General features: G+C 36.3%; 1 protein-coding gene across 4 annotated transcripts in view; it reads left to right on the top strand.

Annotated features, from left to right (window-relative positions):
* SLC25A40 (solute carrier family 25 member 40) overlaps positions 1-26963 on the top strand; it is a 67597-nt gene that overhangs the window by 17196 nt on the left and 23438 nt on the right. For all 4 annotated transcript variants that reach the window (XR_002078307.2, XR_008420190.1, XR_008420189.1 and 1 more), the window contains exons 5-9: positions 1716-1822; positions 13216-13283; positions 15621-15745; positions 16614-16787; positions 26579-26688. Coding sequence is in view for 1 of the 4 variants with exons in the window: in XM_019443212.2 (XP_019298757.1) it covers positions 1716-1822; positions 13216-13283; positions 15621-15745; positions 16614-16787; positions 26579-26688 (584 nt within the window). In the remaining 3 variants the exon portion in view is untranslated. The remainder of the gene's footprint in view (positions 1-1715; positions 1823-13215; positions 13284-15620; positions 15746-16613; positions 16788-26578; positions 26689-26963) is intronic.

The following is a 26963-nucleotide window of genomic DNA, read 5'->3' as shown; positions in this document are numbered from 1 at the left end:
TAAAGTTCATGGCTCTTTATCCTCATGCAGAAATGCTTTTTGGCACGTACTTAGTTGTACGTGATGGAGTCTAGCCCTAAAACAAATATATATAAAACACTTATAACTCTTTTATATAGCTGATTAAAGTATCGGGTGATTTAATATTTGAGTATGTGTCTCACAAGAGCACAATTAAAAGTGTAAGGAATCTTAGACTCTAGCTTCCTCCTTAGTCTAAGAGTTCTGCCCATCCTAGAACATTCATCCAACAGTCATCCAACTGGTGCGTGAATATAGTGCTTAGAAATCATTATTTTATCAGGATAGTATGGTTTATGTGAATTTGAAAAGAGTAGTCATGTATTTCTATTAGATGGGAAAAAAATAGCAATTCCTTTATCAATCTTCCACAATTTTATAAGATGATATTTTAAACATGTTAAAATTTTTTTTAATGTTTATTTTTGAGAGAGAGAGAGAAAGTACATGGTGGGGAGGGACAGAAAAAGAGAGGAACACACAAAATCCAAAGGAGGCTCCAAGCTCTGAGCTATTAGCACAGAGCGCAACGCAGGGCTAAACCCATGAACCACAAGATCATGACTCAAGCTGAAGTCGGATGCTTAACCAACTGAGCTATTCAGGTGCCCCTCAAACATGTTTAAGTAGCAGAAAACAGATTGCTTGGACTATGAGAATGTTGGCTTGGACATAGATGCCCCTCTGATGAACACAGTACTGAGATGGAATGAACAATAGGCATATTTCAGATGGAGGAAAGTATAGATGGATTATAGGAGAGTAAAAGGGAAGGTAGTTTCCTACACATTTAAGAAATCCTTAAAAGCAGAAGGAGACACTTAGACTTACATATTATGAAACTCACAGAATTATACATGGTTGAACAGAAAAGGTAATTTTGGCAGCTAGAGTGAGTCCAATAATTGGAAGGAGTTGCTATTAGGGAAAGTTGTAGTAAATTAGGTGGGAACTGATGAATGTCAAGATTGAGCAGTATAAATAGAGAGCGAGGGACAAAGCATAGCACAGTTTACATTGGTGAGAAGAACCTTTTTTAAATAGTGTATTTTTCTAATTGGGATATAATTGACATATAACATTGTATTAGTTTTAGGTGTGCCACATAATGAATTAATGTATGTGTGTATTGCAAAATGATCAACCCAGTAAGTTTAGTCAGTGTTCTATCACCTCACACAATTAACATTTTCTTGTGATGAGAACTTTTAAAATCTACTCTCTAAGCAACTTTCAAGTGTACATTAGATTTATGTGTATGTTTTTATTTATTTATATGTCTGTTTCACTTATGTATAGTCCAAAAAAAATTTTATTACCTGTATTTCCCTTGTATACCACAGTTTTCTTCTTGTCAAATAGGATGTACACCCATGTTCTCTTTTCAAAACAGGTTTTCCTCCTTTATTTCCCCCCTGTATTCCCTCATATACCCTAAAAGAATTTATTTCTGTGTGCATTTGCTTTCTACATTCTGAAAATGTAAAATTTACTCTATTACTTTTCACTACTTTGTGTTTAGAGACTAGTGCTATGTCATAAGCAAATCAGCGTATGTATTTTTCATCCTAAAAGGTGAAAACAAAGGTAATTCGTAATTTTCTAGTCAACTCATTGTACTTTGAATTTGTTCATCTGTTAAAATAGCATAGTTGTGTGAAGTAGGTTTTGACTGTTGGGATCTTCTTTGTTAGGAAAATGTTTTGTATATAGTAATGGACTTATGGATCATCTATGTGTTTGTGAAGAGGAAGGCAACAAAGCATGGTATAAGAAGCCAGGACGATTCCAGGGTACATTGGTAAGGAGATTATGTTATTTATAATCACAATATGTTTTCTATTTTTATGATTTACGTATGAAAGATTTTTCTAATTGTAAGAGAGTAAAAGTCCATGATACAGTTAGCACAGTTATCCAGAGTTAAAAGGTAGATGTAAGGCAGGAAAAGGCAAGTACTGCTTTGCTTTTAATTAACTTATTAACTTTCTTTTCATCTGTTTGTACTTTTTTGTGTGAAAAGAAAAAATGAACTTTTTAATTTTAACATAATTATAGATAATAACAATTTTAAGAAAAATATACAGACAGATCCCATATACCTTTTTCCTACTTCCCCCCAAGTGGTAACATCATACAAAAGTGGTACCATATCACATCCAGGATATTGGCATTGATGCATTTAAGGTGTAGAACAATTCCGTCACCACAAGGATCCTTCCTGTTTCCCTTTTATAGCCACACCCATTTCTTTTGTGTTCTCAACTGCTCCTTAACACCTGGCAGCCACTAATGTGTTTTTCATTTTTTTAAAAAAAATTTGTTAATGTTTATTTATTTTTGAGAGAGAGAGAGAGAGCGAGCGAGCACGTGAGCAGGAAAAGGGCAGAGAGAGAGGGAAACAAAGAATCCGAAGCCGGCTCCAGGCTCTGAGCTGTCAGCACAGAGCCTGACATGGGGCTTGAACCCACAAACCGTGAGATCATGAACTGAGCCAAAGTCGGATGCTCAACTGACTGAGCCACCCAGGTGCCCCATGTGTTCTTCATTTATATCATTTTCTCATTTCAAGAATGTTCTGTGGATGGAATAATAACATATATAACATTTTTGGATTAGCACTTTTCATTTATCATTATTATCTGGAGATTCATTCAGGTTGTTGCATTTATCAATAGTTTGTTCTTTTTCATTGCTCAGTAGTTCCATGGTATTGATGTACCACAGTTTGCTTTTTGGGTTGTTTCTAGTTTGGGGCTGTTTCAAATAAAGCTGTTACATAGATTCATTTCTGGGTTTTTGTGTGAAAGTATTACAAAACAAAACAAAACTACTCACTGTTTTTTTTTCTGTGAACACTCTATTTACAGCATTTTCTCAACCAGATATGTGGGTTTTTTCCCTTAGGCCAAACAATTCTTCAAGTATTAATGAACACCAGCTAGGTATCCTAGAGTTTAACTCCATTCTGACACCATAGGACTATTCCCACTTCAGATGCCAATCATAGATCAGGTTGTCACCTGTGTTTCTGAGTAACTGGCTGTAAACAAAGGTTCCTGCAACCCCCTTTTCAGATTCAGTGAATTGCTAAATAGCTCACAGAACTCAAGAAAATAGTTTACTAACTAGATGACCAGCTTTTTATGAAAGGGTACACCTCAGGAATAGCCTGGTAGAAGAGACACATTAGTGCAATACTCGGGGGGTGGGTATGGAGCTTCATTCTCTAGGTATGTCACCCTCCTTGAACTTCCATGTGCTGTGCTCACCAAGTTGGAAGTTTTTAAACCCCATACTTGAGGGATTTTTTAAGGAGGCTTTGTTATATAGGCATGATTGATCAAATTATTGGCCTTTGGTTATTAATGTAACCTTTTGTCCCTTTTTCCTCCCCAGAGCCCCTGAAGTTGGGGTATGGGTTAGGGTAGTGGAGTGAGACTAGAAGTTTGAGCCCTTTAATCACATGGTTGGGTACCCCAGCAGCCAGCCCCCCATCCACTGCTTATCTAGGGACTTTTCATGTTTATTTTTTATTTTTTTTCTTTTTTCAGGGAGAGGGAGAGAGCATGTGTATACTAGCAGGGAGAGGGGCAGAGGGAGAGAGAGAATTTTAAGCAGGCTCCATTCTCGGTATGGAGTGGGACTTGATCCTTGACCCTGGGATCATGACCTGAGCTGAAATCAAGAGTCAGACAGGACTACTCACCTGACTTGAGCCACCCAGGTGCCCAGTCCTGAGGGACCTTTCATAAGTCACCTCCTTAGCATAAGCTTGATGGGGTTTGAAAGAGACTTGTTACATGTCATAGACTCTAAGTCTAAAGCTCTCTTTTGGCCAGCAAAAGAGCAGGATGCACGATGAAAAGCAAGAGATGGCTAATGTCTGGGAAAAGACAAGAGCCCTGAATCAGGGTTTTTATTAGCCCCGTTTTTATTAGGATCAGAAGGCTTGCAAACATGATGGGCATGTACAAAGGAGCATTGAATCTGTGAACATTAACTTGGGGACGTGAGGAAAAGGGGGTCTTGAAGATATTCGGGGTTAGGGGTTTGGGTTAAAACAAAACAAAATCTGGGCGCCAGGCAGTTGGGCAGAAGATTGTTTACAGTGGACATGAAGCACCACCTCCGTTTATCTTAGCTAGACTAGGGGATGAGACAGATAGGACACTTGACCTCAGAGTTAATAAGGCACCTTTCTTTTGTTAATCATCTCAGCTCTGGGCAGCTTCACCGGCATCACAGCAGTCTATAGCTCAATTTACCTGTTTACGTAACTTGGTCCTTTCCTCCTGTGAAAGCAGCATTTTGCTATAGTACTAAATTGGGGGGCACTTCTGCCCTGAACACCTAATCTTGCTTACCTCATAAATCTTTGTATTGGGCACCTTTGTGCCCTTCTCTATCCTGGGGTTCCTTTGCACCTCCCTATTGTTGGGGTGCCAATCTTGTTTACCCAAGCTCGGGTGTGAACATCCTATGGCCTTGTATTTCTTTATGCCTTGTTAACCCATTGGTGTAAGCCCGGGGGGGTTCCTAAGCTTATCCCCCACAGTTATGAATAACAAAAGATACCCTTTTCACCTTTATTCTTTGGAGCTTTTTAGGTCTAAGAAAAAAGGCCAAATATTAGAACAAAAGATGCTCCACTGCTCTTTATCAATTAGGAAATTATATTGATTTTAGGAACTGTGCCAGGAACCATGGACAAAGACCAAAATGTGTATTTCTAATTTTATAAGTCCTAATATCATCATAAGTCTTCATTTTTCTGGGATAAATGCCTAGGAGTGCAGTTGTTAGGTCACATGGTAGTTGTATGTTTAGAGTTTAAGAAACTGCCAATCTGTTTTCTAGACTAGTGGTACCATTTTACATTGCCAGTGGCAGTGTGTGACTGTTCTAATTTCTCCATATCCTCACTAGCCTTTGATGTTGTCACTTTTTAGCAGTTTTGATAGATGTCTAATGATATCTCATTGTGGTTTTAATTTGCATTTCCTTAGTGGCTAATGATGTTGAACATCTTTTCATATGCTTATTGTTTATTAGTATATCCTCTTCAGGGAAATGGCTTCTCATGTCTTCTGCCCATTTTCCAATTGAACTCTTTGTATTTTTACTGTTAAGTTTTGAGAACTCTTTATAAAATCTAGATAATAATCTTCTCTTGAATGTGGATTTGCACATATTTTTTCCACTCTCAGACTTACCTTTTAATCCTCTTGAACAGTCTTTCATGGAGTTAAAGCTTAAATTTGATGTAGTTCAACTTATCATTTTTTTTTCTTGCTTTAGGTGTCAAATCTAAGAATGCTTTATCTTTAATAAGTTTTATAGCTTTATGTTTTATGTGTAAGTCTTTGATCCATTTTGAATTATTCTTACATAAAGTATAAACCCAAGGTTGACCTTTTCATTGCTTTTGTTCTTTTTGCCTATGGGTGTCTAGTTGGATTTGTTAAAAGGCTGTCTTTCCTCCATTAGGTGCTTTTGCACATTTATCAAGAATCATTTGGGCATACTCTGTGGCTCTAGTTTTGAATTCTTTACTCTCTCTCATTCATTTTTTTGTCTATTACCTATATCAGTACCACATAGTCTTTTTTTTTCTTTATTTAATATATTATTGGTTTTTAAATTTACGTTCAAGTTAGTTATCATATAGTGTAACAATGATTTTAGGAGTAGATTCCGTAATGCCCCTTATCCATTTAGCCTGTCCCTCCCTCCCACAACTCCTCTGGTAACCCTCTGTTTGTTCTCCATTATTTAAGAGTCTCTTATGTTTTGTCCCCCTCCCTGTTTTTATATTATTTTTGCTTACCTTCCCTTATGTTCATCTGTTCCGTGTCTTGAAGTCCTCATATGAGTTAAGTCATAGGATATTTGTCTTTTTCTGACTAATTTTGCTTAGCATAATACCCTCTGGTTCCATCCACGTAGTTGTAAATGGCAAGATTTCATTCTTTCTGATTGCCAAGTAATACTCCATATTTTGTATATACCATATCTTCTTTATCCATTCATCCATCAATGGATATTTAGGCTCTTTCCATACTTTGGCTGTTGTTGATAGTGCTGCTATAAACATTGGGGTGCATGTGTCCCTTTGAAACAGCATACCTGTATCCCTTGGATAAATGCTTAGTAGTGCACTTGCTAGGTCGTAGGGTAGTTTTGTTTTTAATTTTTTGAGGAACCTCCACACTGTTTTCCAGAGTGGCTGCACCAGTTTGCATTCCCACCGGCAGTACAAAAGAGATCCTCTTTCTCCTCATCCTCGCCAACATCTGTAGTTGCCTGAGTTGTTAATGTTAGCCATTCTCACAGATGTGAGGTGGTATCTCCTTGGGGTTTTGATTTGTATTTCCCTGATGATGAGTGATGTTGAGCATTTTTGCATGTGTCTGTTGGCCATCTGGATGTCTTCTTTGGGGAAGTGTCTATTCATGTCTTTTACCCATTTCTTCACTGGATTATTTGTTTTTTGGGTATTGAGATCACACAGTCTTAATTACTATAACTATATAAGCCCTGAAATTGGGTAGACTGATTTCTCCCACTTTATTTTTATTTTTCTTGTTCAAAGTTGTTTTAGCTATTCCTGAAGTTCCTTGGTCTCTTCATATAAATTTTAGAAAAATATTTTTATATCTATAAAATATGTCACTAAGATTTTTGTAGAAATTGTGTTAAGGCTATATATCTCTTTGGGAAGAAATGACATCTTTACTGTGTTGACAATGAGACAGGTTAACAGGAGAAAATCAAACTTAATTACATATGTACAGGTGCTCTGTAAGATAATACAGCCCCCAGGCAGGCATTTAAGGTTTATATGCCACCCACAGTTAAGAAGGGAGAGGGGTCTGGGACTTCAAAGGAATAAAGACAATTCACAGGAATATGAAAAAGTAAATGTTTGGTAAATAATGTGTGCTGAACCACATAGAAACATTGGGACACAGGAATTTTAACAGATTTGCTAGATTTCTCTCTACCACACCTACTTTATATTATACTGTAGTTATCTATGGTGAAAGCTCCCTTCCTAGAGCACTTCCTCTTTCTAAACTCTTTTAGACAGAAAGAAGGTCAAAGTTTCTTCCTGAACCTTATGTTTCTTGAAAATATTCAGCCTAAAATAATCTACATGTCAAAAAGTCACATTTTGTGGTGGCAAATTTTGCTCCCCATAATGGCATATAATTGAGTCATGTTTTTTGAACTACTGTCAGTTTTTATCTTTTACCAGATGTATTTAGACTACTGATATTTAATAGAATTACAGATATATTAGAACTTAATCTTTGTTAAAAAGCAAAATTCACTGACTAAATTTGAAGATCTAACTGGCTTTATTTCAACAATTCATGATTTGGGCAGTGTTGCATCTAGCAAGTAGAAAGGAGCTCTGAGGAGCTACACCAAACAGAAGACTTTTATAGGCAGAAGAAGATGGGGCCAGGAAGTTCTACTAACCAGGAGTGGATTGTTACAGGCAAGGTCACCTTCCTCTGAGGGAAGGTGGGAGTCTGTCTGGCAGATTACCTCACTAGTGCTAACCTGGTAATTACACACTGACTGATTAAAGGTCATGTTCTTAGGAGAGGCTGAAACTGCAGTTAGGTTAGGTACTATGCTGGTTGTGCTGACATCGGGGTGAGCATACGGGATTCCATTTTGGTTCTGTTGTCTCATTGTTAACAGCCTACCATTTCCTTTTTTGCTTTCTCTTTGTTTTCTGTTGCTGTTTTATTTTTCCTGCCTTCTAATGTGTTACTTGAACATTTTTTAGAATTCTGTCTTTATAGGGTTTTTGGGTGTATATTTATTTGCTGAGGCTTCCTGATTTTTTGGATGTGTTTGTAAATGATCAGTGATTTCTCTGTTGACTGCTTTAAAATCTATGTCAGATAATTTTAATATTCTTCTTTTCTCAGTGTTGGCGTCTGTTTATTGTCTCTTTTCATTCAGTTTGACATCTTCCTGTTTCTTAGAATGACAAGTGATTATTTTTTTTTTTATTGAAACCAAGAAATTTTAAGTATTACATTATGAGACTCTGAATCTCACTGAAACATTCTATTGTGGCTGGCTTTTTAGACAATGTTAGAGGAAGAGGGGTGTCACCTTGTTAGTACTGAGTGTAGCTGGAAGTTAAGGTTCCTCACTTAGCCTCCATGGGCACACCGTGTGGAGAGTTTCTTTACTCTTACACAGGTGATATGATCTGAATGTTTGTGTCTCCCCAAAATTCCTATGTTGAAATCCTGATACCTGATGTGATGGTATTAGGAGGTGTAGCCTTTGAGAGGTGATTATGTCATGAGGGCAGACACGTATGGAATTAATGTCCTTAGAAAAGAGACCCCAGAGTTCCCTTGTCCTTCCACTGTGTGAGAATTCAATGAGAAATCAAAGACCTGGAAGAGGACCCTGTGACCTTGCTGGCACCCTGGTCTGGGACTTCCAGCCCCCAGAAATGTGAGAAATAAATTTCTTTCGTTTATAAGGTACTTGGTTATAGCAGCTCAAACAGACTAAGACAGCAGAGAGGAAGTTCTGGCTTGCCTTACACTGGTGACAGGAAAACACTAACCCCTCCTCATTTTCTTCCTCTGCTCCTCTGACACTACCATTAGAATGCTTGGCATATTCATCTTAGTTATTTTTAATTTTTTTTTAATGTTTTTAGATTCCCAGTCTGATAATTCTGAAATCTCTGCCATTTATGAGTCTGGTTCTGATGCTTGCTTTGTCTCTTCAGGCTGTGTTGTTTGCCGTTCAGCGTGCTTTGTAATTTTTTTGTTGAAAGCCAGGCATGTTGTATTGGGTTAAAAAAAAAAACAACAGGTAAATACAGCTTTATTGTCAAGTGATATGTTTATCTGATTAGAAGCTAGTCTATGTTTACTGCCTGTTATAGCTGTGTTCTCAGAGAATAAAATTCCCTCTAGTGTCCTATTTTTTTGTCTTGTTCGCTATCATCTTTGAGTTTTCCTAGAGACTGCTCAAATAGGGTCTTAGGTTTGTGGTTCTTTCAGCTGTGATCCTCTGTTTCACAGGAGCCCTGTTGATGGGGTGGTAAGTATGTAGGAAGAGAAACATTCTATAGTCCTATGACTAGGTTTTACTCTTACGGAGCATGAATTGGGTATTTCCACTGTGCCAGATTGCAGATTTTGGCAAAACTGCAGTAAATGAGGGTCTGATAAAATAGTTTCCCTCGCTCAGCTTTGTTGAGGAGAATATAAGTTTGGGGTATATTTGAAAACTGGTTACGTTTCTAAATGTAAAACAAGTTGTTAATTTTTCAGTTCAGCTTTTTTCTTGTTGTGAGGACAGAAGTGGCAACTATATCCTTCCGAGCACTGATGTATTCCACAATTTTGATGTTCTGTTTTTATTATCAGTTGAAATATTTTCTGATTTCCCTTGTAATTTCGTTTTTTGCCCTGGGTTTAGAAGTGTAGTATTTTAATTTCTTAATAATTGGGTACTTTCTAGATATCCTGTTATTCCTGATGTCTACTTTTAATTCCAGTGTGATTAGAGGAATATACTCTGTAAATTTTCACATTTTTGAAATTTATTGAGTCTTGCTTAATGGCCCTACATATGCTCTGTCTTGTTGAATATTTTATATGCACTTTACCCATCTACTATCTATCTATCTCTATCTATTTATTTATTTTAGAAAGAGAGAGAGCATACAAGTGGGAAAGAAGGCCAGAGGGAGAGAGAGAGAGAAAGAATCTTAAGTGGGGCTTGATTCCACGACTGTAGGATCATGACTGAGCTGAAATCAAGATTCGAAACACTCAGTTGACTGAGCCACCTACGCACCCCTTTATGTACACTTTAAAATCTGTACTCTGCAATTGTTGGGCATAGTATCCTATAAACTATTAGGTCAGGATGGCTGATGTTTCATTTAGATCTTCTAAATTATTACTCAATTTTTTCTTTACTCAGTCACTGAAAGAGGATATAAAAATCTTCAATTATGATTGACAGTTTGTCTGTTTTCCCTTTTAGTTCTGTTGGTTTGTTACATGGATTTTGATATGTTTTTCTGATATATTTTCATCATAATGAAGTGTCTTTATCACTACTGGTATTCATTATATTGAAATTTTTGTCTGATATATAGCCACTCCAGTTTTCTCATATTATTATTTATAAAGTATATCTTTTTCCATCCTTTTACTCCAAGACAACATAGCTGGGCCTTGTTCTTTTGTTACCCTCTCTTACAATCTCTGATTTTTAATTGGATAATTTAGTACTTTATTTATTTTTTAATTTATTTTTTTAATGTTTAATTTTGAGAGAAAGAGAGCATGAGCAGGGGAGGGGCAGAGAGACAGGGAGACACAGTATCCAAAGAAGGCTGCAGGCTCTGAGCTGTCAGCACAGAGCCCCACTTGGGGCTTGAACCTACAAACTGTGAGATCGTGACCTGAGCAACATTCAATGCTTAACCAACTGAGTCACCCAGGCGCCCCAAAAATTACTAACATGGTTGAGTGTCAGTCCAAAACTATATGCTCCCTCTGTTGCTTTTTGTTTTTTTTCTCCTTGCTCTCTTTTGGATTAGTTCAATTATAATTAATATTACATTGACTTCTCTATTCCCATTTCTAGGGAGACAGTGCTCCAAAAATCTTTCACATTTTTGCATAAGTTTTGAGCAAGGTACTGACTGCCCTTTGTCCTTACCATCTTTTCAAGGATGTTTACATAATGAATAAGCTTGGATGATACAGTGTTTCCCTCTAGGGCAAAGGAGAGATATCCTCACTGCCTATTATAGAGGATTGGGGTTCCCTATGGTCAGATTTCCCCTCCTATAACGCAGGCCACCATATGTTCAGGTGTCTTCCAGCCTTCTTCATGTTGCCTTGTGGAAATTGGGGCTCAGGAAACTGGCACAGAAATGCTGATACTCTGGCTGCTGCTGGTCCTGTGAGTAATAAACTGTCCTTTACCTCTTATCCCAGAGATTCTTATCTTCTACCAGCTCTCATGATACTGTGGCTGGCTGATTTGTCAACTTGCAGGTGGAGTACAGTCCCAGCCCCTTCACAGTTCTTGACACCATTCACTCTCCTCTTTATTTGTGCTATAGCTTCGTGTACAGTTCATCTTTGCATGTTACAAATTCCACGTTTCACTATTAGAATTTTTTATTTAAAGAGTCTTGTATCTTTTAAAGTAGTTAAAAGGAGAAAGAAGGAAAATAAATGTTTCATATATAACCGCATATTTACCATTTCTCCTGTACTTCCTAACTTCTTTGAAGATCTTAGTTGCTATTTGGCATTGGGGCCCTCTTCCCTGAAGAACTTTTCTCAACATTTCTTTATTTAGTGCAGGTATTTTGGCAGTTTTTCTCTCAGCTTTTGTTCTAGTGAAATGTCTTTATCAAGCATTTTTTTGAAGCCTGTTGGCAACATACAAAATTCTGGCATAATGTGTTTTTCAGTACGTTTAACGTGTCATTACATTATCTTGTGGCCTTCCATGTGTCCGATGAGAGGTTAGCCTTCATTTGTATCACCCCTTATCATTTTTCTTTTCTTTTTTCGTTTTCACTGGGTTTATTTTGCTTGGGATCCTTGTGATTTTAGGCTCTGTAAATTGATATCTTTCACTTATTTGGGGAAGTTTTTGGCCATCATTTGTTCAGGTTATTTCTAAGACTGTTTTCTCTCCTTTCCTGTCTGATTCCATATAAAACCATTCTACCACTTAATGTTTCCCCAGTGTCCCTGAGCCTCTGTTCATTTTTCCTCATTCTTTTTCTCCCCCTTCTTCAGATTGAAGATCTACCTTCAAGTTCACCAACTCTTTATTTGCTGCTTCCATTCTGCTATTAAGCCCACTTAGTGAATTTTTCATTTCAGGTTTAGAATTTTCATTTGGCTGTTTTTTATGGTAACTGTTTCTTTGCTGAAATTCCAAATTTGTTCACTCATTATGTATGTATCCTCTTTTTAGTTTTTTAAATATATTTATAATAGCTGCTTTAGAATTCTTGTCTGCTAACTATATTATTTGAAATTTCAGTATTGATTTCTATTGACTACTTTTTCTTTAAGTATGGGCATATTTTGTTCTATATCTAATCAATTTTTTAAAAATTTTTAATGTTTATTTTTGAGAGAGAGCGAGAGAGAGAGCAGGAGAAGGGCAGAGAGAGGGAGACACAGAATCCGGAGTAGGCTCCAGGCTCCGAGCTGTCAGCACAGAGCCCGAAGCGGGGCTCGAACTGACGAACCATGAGATCATGACGTGAGCTGAAAGTTGGACGCTTAACCAACTGAGCCACCCAGGCACCCCTAATCAATTTTGATTGTATAGTGGAAGTTATGAATGATGTGTTGTAAGGACTCTGGATTTCTTTTATATTCTTCTAAAGAGTCAGTTTTGTTCTAGAATTCTAGCACTGAACTTTGGCTCTATTCAGACTCCATATTTAGGTTCCCCTGTGGTGCGTTGCAGCTGAAACTTCCACTCAGCAGCTTTTAGCTGCTGCTTTTTTTGTTGTTGTTGCTGTTGCCAGCACTTTGTTATCTTCCTCTAGGCATTGCATAATTTATTAGCGAGCCAAGTTTTGTGGCTGATTTTGTATGCAAACTTTGTGCACTCTTTGCCACCCTGCACTCTGTATTTGCCACCTTAAGCAAGTACATGTGCTGTTCTCAGCTGACTTCCATGGGCAAAAAGCTACAAACTTGCAAATCTTTCATTGCTCTCTCTTAACAGTACTTTCCTCTGATCTTTACCTGCTTTTGATTCCTCTCCAGAGAATTCAAGTATTGGGTTTAAATAATATTTTCTCAGATTCTTTAGTAGGTCAAGAGAGTTAATCTGACCAATTCTCTGCCATTACTCCAATTCCTTTTTATAATAAACTTTATAAAACTTGGCATCTAAGCCCTAAGTAGAATAATCCAAAGCTTAGTGGCATAGTTTTTAATTCTGCTTAGCAGAAAGTATCATTCAGAAATGTTTTACTTATGTTTGAAAGTTTTAAAAGAATGGATGTAATATAAGTTTGAGAAACTCATATTTTGGACATAAATGCTTAAAAGAATCAGTGTACCAATCATTTGTCAAAAAGTTTGTAATGTTGGGTTCAGGGATATATTTTGACACTTTTTTCTATTATAATTTTAGGATGCCTTTTTGAAAATCATTCGAAATGAGGGCATTAAATCCCTGTGGAGTGGCCTTCCTCCTACTTTGTAAGTTATAATTTACTATTTTTTCTCACTAAATGGTGATTGCTGTTTTATTTTGCCTTATAGTAAACATGGTTGCATAAAATTGTGCATTTTTAATATTAGGATTTTTTCATTTTCTAAAACATTGTTTTGTGAGTCTCACAACCACCCACATATTTGGTGATTTGTTAGAAGGACTCACAGGACCTAAGGTTATACTCATGTCTGTGATTTACTGCAGCAAAAGGAGACAAAGCAGAATCAGTAATGGAAAGGCACAACAGTAGTTGACCAGACAGGCACAAGGCTTCCAGGGCCCTCCCTGGTGACATCCCACAGGACATGCTTGTTCTTCCACCACTGAAGTGCAGCAGCATGTGTAAAGTGTTTCTACCTTAAAAAAACATTTGAATGGCAGTCTGAAGCTTACATTGGGATTGATGACCTTGCTTTATGACCAGCTGTGATTACCAGAACTCCAGACCCCCCAGAAGAAAACAGATATTTACCAAAAACCACATCATTTGCACAAATCAGCCTAAACAAGTTGACTTTGTGCTACAAACATACCAAAGAAACCTTATTGCAGGGACTATTCCAAGGGCTAAATTCCTTAGAGTTGGCCAAAAGTCAGGCATGCAGAAAGGTCTTCCTGAAGATAAAGAAGATTTGAACAACCAGGCCTGCTGTGTTAGGTCTTTGGTGCATAATTTTGTTTGCATTTTCTGAAATGAAGAATTTGGTGTTAATTTGGTTTTTTATTTATTTTACTAACAAGAAATACCCTGATGTGTGTACTTTCCCTTTCCTGGATAATTTTAATTCTCTACTAACTAGCTATTATATGAGTTAATATGATAAACTAGTAAGGCTAAATGGAAAAAGCCCAAGTAATACTTTGTTTCATTTCTTTTTCTTTTAAATTTTTTAAATGTTTTATTTTTGAGAGAGTGACAGAGCATGAGTCGGGGGAGGGAGCAGAGAGAGGGAGACAGCAGGCTCCAGGCTCTGAGCTGCACAGAGCCCAACACGGGGCTCAAATCCATGAACCACTAGATCATGACCTGAGCTGAAGTTGGCCACTTCACAGACTGAGCCACCCAGGCACCCCTGTCTCATTTCTTTTTAATGTATCTTTTTATGGAGTGAATTAGTCAACTTTGAGGCGTATATTTTAATTTTTTTTAATGTTTATTTTTGACAGAGAGAGACAGAGCATGAGCGGGTGAGGGGCAGAGACAGAGGGAGACATAGAATCTGAAGTAGGCTCCAGGCTCTGAGCTGTCAGCACAGAGCCTGACACAGGGCTCAAACTCACAAACCGTGTGATTATGACCTGAGCCGAAGTTGGATGCCCAACCGACTGAGCCACCCAGGCGCCCATAGGCATATATTTTAAACAGTGCCTAAAATTCTAAAGTTAGTGGCTGATCCAGAACCAACAGTCAATTCTTTTTCTAATTCTCATCATCAAATTTCACTATGGAACCTTAGACATTTCAAAGTATGGTCTGTGAATGTCCCTTAGTTAGACCATAAACATAAGTTGGTTTCTTGTTGTGTTAATATATATAACATGAGAGTGCCTGCAACTTTGTGTTTAATTTTTATGTATTTATTTATTTTGAGAGAGAGAAAGCATAAGTCGGGGAGGGGCAGAGAGAGATGGAGAGAGAATCCCAAGCAGGCTCCATGCTGTCTGTGCAGAATCCAACTCAGGGCTCCAGTCTCACAAATTGTGAGATTATGACCTGAGCCGAAATCAAGACTTGGATGCTTAACCTTCTGAGCCACCCAGTACCCCACCTTTGTGTTTAATTTTATTTATAATACCCTTTTGATAATTTCATTTGAAAGGTATGTCATTGGAATTTCCTCAAAACATTAATTGTAATTTATTTCTAGTTATAAGCAGGTATGACATATGGCCCGTAGTTTGAAAAATATTTTATAAATGCTCTTGTATTTTTTACTTCAGAGGTTTTCACATTATAGTAAATGTAATTGGGAGGAAGATTTTGGGAGACCAGAAACAATAAAACAAGTCAAGGAGGTAGAGGAGTGTCCTCATTAGTCTTTTCCTATTCATGACCTGACCAAGTGCTCTGTAACTTACCTTCACAACTAGAATCTAAACTTCCATAGGGCAGATACCATACCTACTGTGTATCGTTTTGTTGCATACTAAGTTAAACACAATAATTTTAAAGGAAAAGTTGATCATTTGTACTGATTCATTGTGGTTTTCAGCTTATACACAATATAAGGATTTTTGCTTATATTTAATAATAATTTAAGAATACACTTAAGCCTTTTGTTAATTTTGTATAAATCTTTTTGTTTGTGTGTTTCTAACAGAGTGATGGCAGTTCCTGCCACAGTCATTTATTTTACCTGCTATGATCAATTAACTTATTTTCTGAAATCAAAATTAGGAGAAAATGAAAGTCATATACCAATTGTTGCTGGAATTGTTGCTAGATGTAAGTAATAAACTTATTGTTTAATAAACTTAAACATATTGTTATGTCATTTTGATTTCGGTTTAAAGCTTATTTTAAAATTTTGACACTCACAGATAATGTTCCATAAAATACAGAGTATTGGTAAGATGTATTTTGCATTGTAGTTTGTACTGATTTGTTAATATGTATACTCTTTGAGTCGTAGTATGGTGATTGCCATAGGATAGGAGGGAATCAACCCATCTGTTTTGAATCTTGGGCAGAGAGGTTAGACTTTATATTTTCTAGATTTTAGTGTTACATCAGATGTCAGATTAATGTCAGGTTGATATCAAATTGATGCCCAAGTCCTGAATCATTTTCCTTGTAGACTCTGGGATTCAGAGTCTATTCAGAAGGGAATTTGCCTCTGTGAAGAAGGATATTTCTCTCCGTGAGAAATATAAAAGTGAGGTTTTATAGTACTTTAATTGATGTGTAATATTTCTGGAACTGCTCTTGAAAGACTTGAAACTAGGAGCACCTAGCTTTGCTCAGTGGGTGGAGCACATGACTCATGATCTCAGGGTTGAGAGTTTGAGCCCTACATTGAATATAGATATTAGACATTACACATTACTTTAAAAAAAAAATAAAATCTTAAAAATAAGAAAAAGAATTGAAACCAGAAAGAGGAAGTTGAATGAAAACAGACTTTTAAGAAATACCCTTATCAAGGAAAAATAAGGTGCACCAATATATTGGCATCCTTACCTATTTGATTTTAAGGTTTGCAGACATTTCAGAATAAAATTTTTTTATATATAATGATGAAATATTTTTGTATATATGTTTGCATCGTACATGGTTTTGTTTTTATTTTCTTATATTTACTTGTTTGTATTAGTTGGTGCAGTAACTGTGATAAGTCCATTAGAATTGATTAGAACCAAGATGCAATCTAAGAAGTTTTCTTATGAAGAATTACATCGATTTATCAGCAGGAAAGTGTCTGAAGATGGTTGGATTTCCCTTTGGAGGGGCTGGGCTCCTACTGTTCTTAGAGATGTACCATTCTCAGGTAGGATTTATTTTAGTATCTGCTCAATTTTAGGTAGTGTTGTCTGATGTATATATCACTTTTAAATCAACTAAATTTAAACCCTTTAAGGCTAACAGTAAGTTATCTTCTTTAGTGACCATAAACTTCTAGTTTGTTGTTGGGCTCTCAGATCTTTATGAGTCTTTATTGAATGAATAGTATCTGTCTAATACAAGCTTTTCTTTTTTCTTTCTTTTTAACTTTTTAAAAGATATTAACTGGTATGTAGTCATATTTAGATAATACAAACTACCTTTGACATTATTCTAAATGCCATAATTAGTAAGGTAAATAAATTAACACAAATCAAAATATAAAATACATTAAATACCACCTGTGAATTATATTGACTCCTGATTTTTCAATTATTACAGATCAAAATCTTCCCCTTTGAGTATCCTGTAAAACACTATTATTAATCAGAAGATTGTGCTAATTATTGAATTATGAAGGAACAGAAAATTATGAAAAAGAAGTATAAAACTAACAAATAACTTACAAAATGTGCATACTTCAGTAATATTTCTCTTGTGAATCACAGAATTTTCTGTTTAAAACCTGAGATGAATAATTATTGAGAACCCTTGTATTAAAGTTCCTCTTTCTTCTTTCCTTTGAGTTAATCTTTTTCTTGGGCTCTCTTATTCACATGCATCTTGCCCTTTCCATTACTATTTTTCTTCAACTTTCTATATTCAGTTAATGCTATTTAGAAATATGGATTCATAGGCCAATTATTTTTTTTTACTATAATATTTGACAAGTAGAAAGTAACAGTATAAATTATGAAGTATATTAATAAAGTGAACACATGTGAAGTCACCAGTTCAATCTCTGAACTAGAACACTGCAGTTTTTCGAATCATGACATATATCCGCCTCGACTGCCACATCCAGTGGTCACTGCTATACTGAATTTTTTTTACCATTCATTTGATTTTTTTTAAATATAAAATTTATTATCAAATTGGTTTCCATACAACATCCAGTGCTCATCCCAACAGGTGGCCTCCTCAATGCCCATCACCCACTTTCCCCTCCGTCCCACCCCCCATCAACCCTCAGTTTGTTTTCAGTTTTTAAGAGTCTCTTATGCTTTGGCTCTCTCCATCTCTAACCTCTTTTTTTTTTTTTTTTTTCCTTCTCCTCTCCCACGGACTTCTGTTAAGTTTCTCAGAATCCACATAAGAGTGAAAACCTATGGTATCTGTCTTTCTCTGTATGACTTACTTCACTTAGCATAACACTCTCCAGTTCCATCCACGTTGCTACAAAAGGCCATATTTCATTCTTTCTCATTGCCACGTAGTACTCCATTGTGTATATAAACCACAATTTCTTTATCCATTTGTCATTTAATGGACATTTAGGCTCTTTCCATAATTTGGCTGTTGTTGAAAGTGCTGCTATAAACATTGGGGTACATGTGGCCCTGTGCCTCAGCACTCCTGTATCCCTTGGGTAAATTCCTAGCAGTGCTATTGCTGGGTGATAGGGTAGATCTAGTTTTAATTTTTTGAGGAACCTCCACACTGTTTTCCAGAGCAGCTGCACCTGTTTGCATTCCCACCAACAGTGCAAGAGGGTTCCCGTTTCTCCACATCTTCTCCAGCATTGATAGTCTCCTGATTTGTTAATTTTAGCCACTCTGGCGTGAAGTGATATCTCAGTGTGGTTTTGATTTGTATTTCCCTGATGAGGAGTGACATTGAGCATCTTTTCATGTGCCTGTTGGCCATCTGGATGTCTTCTTTAGAGAAGTGTCTATTCGTGTCTTCTGCCCATTTCTTCACTGGATTATTTGGTTTTTGGGTGTGGAGTTTGGTGAGTTCTTTATAGATTTTGGATACTAGCCCTTTATCTGATATGTCATTTGCAAATATCTTCTCCCATTCTGTTGGTTGCCTTTTAGTTTTCTTTGATTGTTTTCTTTGTAGTACAGAAGCTTTTTATCTTGATGAGGTCCCAGTAGTTCATTTTTGCTTTTAATTCCCTTGCCTTTGGAGATGTGTCAAGTAAGAAGTTGCTGCGGCTGAGGTCAGAGAGGTTTTTTCCTGCTTTCCCTTCTAGGGTTTTGATGGGTTTCCTTTCTCACATTCAGGTCCTTTATCCATTTTGAGTTTATTTTTTGTGAATGGTATAAGAAAGTGGTCTAGTTTCATTCTGCATGTTGCTGTCCAGTTCTCCCAGCACCATTTGCTAAAGAGACTTTTTTCCACTTGGTACTCTTTCCTGCTTTGTCAAACATTAATTGGCCATAGTTTGTGTGTCCAGTTCGTGGTTCTGTATTCCGTTGGTCTATGTGTCTGTTTTTGTGCCAATACCGTACTGTCTTGATGATTATAGCTTTGTAGTAGAGGCTAAAGTCCAGGATTGTGATGCCTCCCACTTTGGTTTTCTTTTTCAACATTACTTTGGCTATTCTGGATCTTTTGTGGTTCCATACAAATTTAAGGATTGTTCTAGCTCTGAGAAGAATGCCTGTACAATTTTGATTGGGATTGCACTGAATATGTAGATTGCTTTGGGTAGTATTGACATTTTAACAATATTCTTTCTTCCAGCCTATGAGCATGGAATGTTTTTCCATTTCTTTGTATCTTCTTCAATTACCTTCATAAGCTTTCTACAGTTTTCAGCATACAGATCTTTTACATCTTTGGTTAGGTTTATTCCTAGGTATTTTATGCTTCTTGGTGCAGTTGTGAATGGGATCAGTTTCTTTTTTGTCTTTCTGTTGCTTCATTATTAGTGTATAAGAATGCAGTTGATTTCTGGACATTAATTTTGTATCCTTCTACTTTGCTGAATTTATGTATCAGTTCTAGCAGACTTTTGGTGGAGTCTATCGGGTTTTCCATGTATAATATCATGTCATGTGCAAAAAGTGAAGGCTTGTCTTCATCTTTGCCAATTTTGATGCCTTTGATTTCCTTTTGTTGTCTGCTGATGCTAGAACTTCCAACAGTATGTTAAGCAACAGCAGTGGGAGTGGACATCCCTGTCATGTTCCTGATCTCAGGGGAAAGCTCTCAGTTTTTCCCCATTGAGGATGATATTAGCTGTGAGCTTTTCATAAGTGGCTTTTATGATGTTTAAGTATGTTCCTTCTATCCAGAGTTTCTCGAGGGTTTTTATTAAGAAAGGATGCTGAATTTTGTCAAATGCTTTTTCTGCATCGATTGACAGGATCATATGGTTCTTATCTTTTCTTTTATTAATGTGATGTATCACATTGATTGATTTGCGAATGTTAAACCAGCCCTGCAGCCCAGGAATGAATCCCACTTGATCATGGTGAATAATTCTTTTTATATGCTGTTGAATTTGATTTGCTAGTATCTTCTTGAGAATTTTTGCATCCATATTCATCAGGGATATTGGCCTGTAGTTCTCTTTTTTTGCTGGGTCTCTGGTTTGGGAATCAAAGTAATACTGGCTTCATAGAATGAGTCTGGAAGTTTTCCTTCCCTTTCTATTTTTTGGAACAGCTTGAGAAGGATAGGTATTATCTCTACTTTAAAAGTCTGGTAGAATTCCCCAGGGAAGCCATCTGGTCCTGAACTCTTATGTGTTGGGAGATTTTTTGATAACTGATTCTATTTCTTTGCTGGTTATGGGTTTGTTTCTTTTTCCTCCTGATTGAGTTTTGGAAGTGTGTGGGTGTTTAGGAATTTGTCCATTTCTTCCAGGTTGTCCAGTTTGTTAACATATAATTTTTCATAGTATTCCCTGATAATTGCTTGTATTTCTGAGGGATTGGTTGTAATAATTCCATTTTCATCCATGATTTTATCTATTTGGGTCATCTCCCTTTTCTTTTTGAGAAGCCTGGCTAGAGGTTTATCAATTTTGTTTATTTTTAAAAAAAAAAACCAACTCTTGGTTTCATTGATCTTTTCTATTATTTCTAAACAGTATGTTATTTAGTTTTGCCTATTTTTGAGCTTTTTTTAATGTTTATTTTTGGGAGAGTGAGCACAAATTGGGGAGGGACAGAGAGAGGGAGACACAGAATCTGAAGCAGGCTCCAGGGTCCAAGCTATCAACACAGAGCCCAACTTGGGGCTCGAACCCACAAACTCCGAGAAGCATGACCTGAGCCAAAGTCAGACACCCAACTGAGCCACCCAGGTGCCTCTTTTTGAGCTTTAAAAGCTTATTTTACTTAAAAATCTTAAGATTTACTTTTGTTTTTACATATAACTTTAAAAAATTTTTACTCTTCTTTATGAGTAAACAAGTAAGTGCTATTGTGAATGTTTTTAACAGACTCTTGGTGTACAAGAATTTGTCCAGTATTAGATTTGTTAGTTCATATAAATATATATTTTAATTATTAAGTAATATCAAATTCTTTTTTTTTAATTAGGCTTCATGCCCAATGTGGGGCTTGAACTCATGACCCTGACATCATGAGTTGCATACTCTGCTGACAGCCAGTCAGGCACCTCTCAAATTCTTTTTTAAAGTGATTGTGTAGATCAGTACACCTACCAGTTTTCTGTTCCTTCATTTCATCCCCTCACCAGCACTTTTACTATCAAAGTTCATAATTTTTGTTCATCTAGTAAGTTAAAGTGGTATCTTATTTTAACTTAATACTTGCCTGATTAGTAATGAGGTTGGGCACTGTTTCATTGGCCATTCACTTATCCATAATTGATTTGCGATTAAGAACTGAAGTAAGTATTCAACTGTCTTTCTCCCTCATATGGATGGTAGTTATCCCAGCATCATTTACTGAATAACCATACATGCTCCAGGAGTTTGTAGTATAACCTGTCACATTAAAGTTTCACACATGCCTGGATCTATTCCACTGGCCAATTTGTCTAACCCTTTGCTAATACTGCAGTGTTGTCTAAATTACTAGTGCATTATTAAATGTTTTGATGTTACCTTATTTCCCCCCTCCAGGAATGTCCTATATCTCTGTTATATAACTCTAAGTTTTTGAAGTGTTTTAGTAGAGTTTTAAAATTTTCTTAATATTATATACAACTTTTTTTTTGATTTATTTATGGGTACACCTACCTCCAACTTTGGTATCTCTTTTATTTAAGTTTTTATTTAAATTCGAGTTAGTTAACATACAGCATACTATTGCTTTCGGGAGTAGAATTTAGTGATTCATCACTTACATGTAAAACCCAGTGCTTATCCCAACAAGTGTCCTCTTTAATGCCTATCACCCACTTAGCCCATCTCCTAGTCACCTCCTCTCCAGTAATCCTATTTGTTCTCTATAGTTAAAGTCTCATGGTTCACCTCCCTCTTTTTTTCCCCTTCTGTGTTTGTTCTGTTTCTTAAATTCCACATAGGAGTGATTTTTCATGAGTATTTGTTTTTCTCTGACTGACTTCTTTCACTTTTAATAATACAATCTAGTTCTATCCACACTGTTGAAAATGGCAAGATGTCATTCTATTTTATCACCGACTAATATTCCATTGGGTATATATACCACCTCTTAATCCATTAATCAGTCGATGGACATTTGGGCTCTTCATATAGTTTGGCTATTGTTGATAGTACTGCTATAAACATTGGAGTGCATATGCCCTCTTGAATCAGCATTTTTGTATCCTTTGGATAAATACCTAGTAGTGCAATTGCTGGGTTGTAGGGTAGTTTTATTTTTAACTTTTTGAGGAACCACTACACTCTTTTCCAGAGTGGTTGCATGAGTTTGCATTTGCACCAGCAGTGTAAGAGGTTTCCCCTTTACCCACATTCTCGCCAACATCTTTTGTTTCCTGTGTTGTCAATTCTAGCCATTCTGACAGGTGTGAAGTGGTATCTCATCATGGTTTTGATTTTCTTTTCCCTGATGATGAGTGATGTTGAGCATTTTTTCATATGCCTGTTAGCCACCTGGATGTCTTCTTTGGAAAAATGTCTATTCAAGGCTTCAGCCCATTTCTTAACTGGATTGTTTTTTGGGTATTGAGTTTGATAAGTTCTTTATAGATTTTGGATGCTAACCCTTTATCTGATATGTCATTTGCAAATATCCCATTCCATAGGCTGTCTTTTAGTTTTGTTGACTGTTTCCTTCACTGTGCAGAAGCTTTTTATCTTGATGAAGTTCCAAGAGTTGATGATTGTTTTTTTGTTTCCCTTGCCTCCAGAGATGTGTCTAGTGAGAAGTGCCATAGCCAAGATCAAAGAAGTTGCTACCTGTGTTCTCCTCTAGCATTTTGATGGTTTCAGGTCTCACATTTAAGTCTTTCATTCATTTTGAATTGATTTTTGTGTATGGTATAAGAAAGTTGTACAGTTTCATTCTTTTGCATGTCGCTGACCAGTTTTCCTAGCACCATTTGTAGAAGAGACTGTCTTTTTTCCATTGGATATTCTTTCCTGCTTAGTCGAAAATTAGTTGACCATGTAGTTGTGGATCCACTTCTAGACTTTCTAATCTGTTCCACTGATCTTTGTGTCCGTTTTTGTGCCAGTACCATACTGTCTTCATGATTACAGCTTTGTAATATTTTATAAATTTATAATTTTTCATAATAATCTCTTATAACTAATTCTGTGGTATTGGTTGTGATCTCTGCTCTTTCATTGATGGTTTTATTTATTTGGGTCCTTTTGCTCTCTTTTTTTTGATAAGTCTGCCTAGGGGATTATCAATTTTGTTAATTCTTTGAAAGAACAAGCTCCTGGTTGCATTAATTTGTTTTATTGTTTTGTTTTTGTTTGTTGGTTCATTTCTATATCATTTATTTCTGCTCTAATCTTTATTATTTCCCTACTTGTGCTTGCTTTAAGCTTTATTTGCTGTTCCTTTTCTGGCTCCTTTAGGTGTAAAGTTAGGTCATGTATTTGAGACTTTTCTTCCTTCTTTAGGAAGGCCTGGATTGCTATATATTTCCCTCTTAGGACCACCTTTGCTGCATCCCAAAGGTTTTGGACTGTTATGTTTCCATTTTCATTGGCTTCCATGTATTATTTCTTATTTCTTCTTTAATTTCCTGGCGAACTCATTCATTCTTTATTAGGATGTTCTTTAACCTACATGTATTTATAGTCTTTTCAAATTTTTTCTTGTGATTAACTTCAAGTTTCATAGCATTGCAGGCAGAAAAAATGTATAGTATGATATCAATCTTCTTGTATTTGCTTAGGCCTGATTTGTGACCCAGTATGTGATCTGTTTTGGAGACTGTTCCATGTGTACTCAAAAAAGCGTGTATTCTGCTTTAGGATGAAATGTTCTGAAGATCTCTGTTAAGTCCCTCTGGTCCATTGTGTTATTCAAAGCCATTGTTTCCTTGTTGAGTTTCTGCTTAGATGATCTGTCCATTGTTGTAAGTGGGGTGTTAAAGTCCCACTTACATATTTAGGGGTTTCAAGTTAGGGGCATAAATATTTAAAATTGTTAGATCATCCCATTAGATAGACCCCTTTATTATGATCTAATTTCCTTCTTCATTTCTTGTTACAGTCTTTGGTTTAAAATCTAGTTTGTCAGATACAGGTTTGGCTATTCCAGCTTTCTTTTCGTGTCCATTAGCCTGATAAATGGTTTCCACCCCTCACTTTCAATCTGCAGATTTCTTTAGGTCTAAGATAAATCTCTTGTAGCCAACATGTAGATGGGTCTTGTTTTGGTAATCCATTCTGACACCCTATGTCTTTTGGTTAGAGCATTCAGTTCATTTACATTCAGAGTAATTATTGATAGATAAGAATTTAGTACTACCATTTTATTACTTGCTTTGTCATTGTTTCTGTCTTTGTGGCTTTTGGTCTTCTTTTCCCACTCAAAAAGTCCCCTTTAATTATTGCAGGGCTGTTTTAGGAGTGGTCATGAAGTTCTTTAGTTTCTTTGTCTTTCTGGGAAACTCTTTTTTTTTTTAATGTTTTATTTATTTTTGAGAGAGAGTGTGAGCGGAGGGGAACAGAGAGAGAGGGAGACACAGAATCTGAAGCAGGCCCCAGTCTCCAAGCTGTCAGCACAGAGCCTGATGTGGGGCTTGAACTCACGAACCAAAAGATCATGACCTGAGCCAAAGTTGGGTAGCTTAACTGATTGAGCCACCCAGGCACCCCTCTGGGAAACTCTTTATCTCTCCTTCTGTTCTGAATGACAGCCTTGCTGGATAGGGTATTCTTGGCTGCATATTTTTCCCATTCAGCACGTTGAATAAATATATTATGCCACCCCTTCAGGCTTGTCAAGTTTCTGTGAAGAGATTTGCTGTGAACCTTGTCTTTCCTTGTAAGTTACAGTTTTCATTTCCCTTGTTGCTTTCAGGATTCTTACCATATCTCTGTATTTTGCAAATTTTACTAGAGCATGTCTCGGTGTTGGCCTGCTTTGATTGATTTTGATGGGAGGTCTGTCTCTGTGCTTCCTGGATGTGGATGTCTGTCTCCTTCCCCAGATTAGGAAAGTTTTCATCTGTAATTTGCTCAAATAAACCTTCTGCCTCCTTTTCCCTCTCTTCTTCTGGGACTCCTATGAGATGAATGTTACTATGTTTTATGGTGTTATTGAGTTTCCTGTGTCTACATTTGTAATCCAGTATTTTTCTTTCCCTCCTTCCCTCCTTCCCTATCTCTGTTCCCTCTCTCCCTGATCAGGGCCCCCACCTGTCCACAGAACCAGGTTCTTTCTCCCCCAAATCACATCTCTCCATCTCCTCCCCTCCATGATGTGGCCTCTTTTCTCCCTCTAGACGTGCAGTTTGTGTTCTCAGTCCTCAGGTCAATTTCCTGGCTGTTCAGATTGATTTAGTATTTATCTAGTTGAGTTTAAGGAATGAGGCAAGCATGGGGTCCTTCCTGTTCTACCATCTTAACTCCTCTTGGTAGCTATTTTAAAAGCTCTGTTAAAATAAAAATTCCAAATCTTCGGCTGGGGCAGTGTTATAATTAATTTTTGTCTGTTAGATTGTGTTTAATATTCAGCTACTTTTAAACTTCTATTAATAATTTTGTCTTTTGGATTTTCTATATAGGCATTAATATATAAATTATAACTACTTTGTTCATTTTTAATCATTAGAGCTTTTATGTTTTTTCTATCTTACCATGCTCCGTAGAACAGTTTTGAATAATAAATAGCAATGATAATGTCACATCCCTATCATTTTTTCTCATTCTAAAGGAAATACTTCTGTTGTTTCACCATTAATTACTTTTGCTATTGTTTTTGATGCATATCCTTTTTCTATTTAAAGAAATTCTCTTTTATCCCAGGTTTTCAAGAAATTGCTTTGCTTTAAATGAAAATGTGTTGAATTTTATGAAATGCTTTTCCATCAATTTTAGATTATTGCATGGGCATTTAATGCAGTGTTTGGCATTTATTTGCTATATTTACTACCTTTGCATTCCTCTTATGAAAACCCACTTTCGTCATAGTGTATGATCTTTTATAAAATACTTCTGGCTTCAGTTGCTTTTTTTTTATTTTTTATTTTTTTAAGAATCTTTATACCTTTGTTAATGAATGAGATTGAACTGTAATTTTGTTTTCTCCTACTGACCTTGTCAGGCTTTGGAATTAAAGTCCTACTTTACTGTTGCATAGGGGTTCTTTTTGTTTATAAGACTGCTAGAACATTTCTGAGAATTTGGTTCTTCCCTTCCCCCCTGCCCCCTTCTTTTTCAATCTCATCTAGTATGTGTCCAAGCAGGAAGTAGGGTGTGTCAAGGTTAGAATTACTCTTTTCCTTTAATATATATATTTATAAATAAAGTTCACATTTTACTTTTAAATTCTATGTTCATTTCATTCTCTGTTTTTATAGCACTGTACTGGTATAACTATGAAGTTTTAAAGAAGTGGCTGTGTGAGAAATCTGGTTTATATAAACCAACGTTTATGATCCACTTTACTTCAGGGGCATTGTCTGGTTCTGTAAGTTTATATTCTTTTGTTGTTAATTTTCCAGAATAACGGTAGTTGTCTTATTATAACAAATTATATAGCATTTCCTATCTGTTGAGATACCACTTTTGGGCTGCACGGCTTTTAAGTATTGACTATCCCCTTTTGAGGAAATAAATTATTAGTCATTAAATGTCTTAAAATGTACTTTGTGTCCATGGTTTTATTATATTACAAATACATTTTTCTGAAAAAAATTTGGATTTCTTAGATCATTACAGTTATGATAATAGTGCTTTATTATT

The sequence above is a fragment of the Panthera pardus genome, unplaced genomic scaffold (assembly GCF_024362965.1).
Source record: "Panthera pardus isolate Hobbes unplaced genomic scaffold, ASM2436296v1 HiC_scaffold_8, whole genome shotgun sequence".
In the NCBI taxonomy this organism is placed as follows: Eukaryota; Metazoa; Chordata; class Mammalia; order Carnivora; family Felidae; genus Panthera; species Panthera pardus.
Note: the sequence above shows the minus strand (reverse complement) of the source record. Positions and strands in the feature narration are given on the sequence as shown.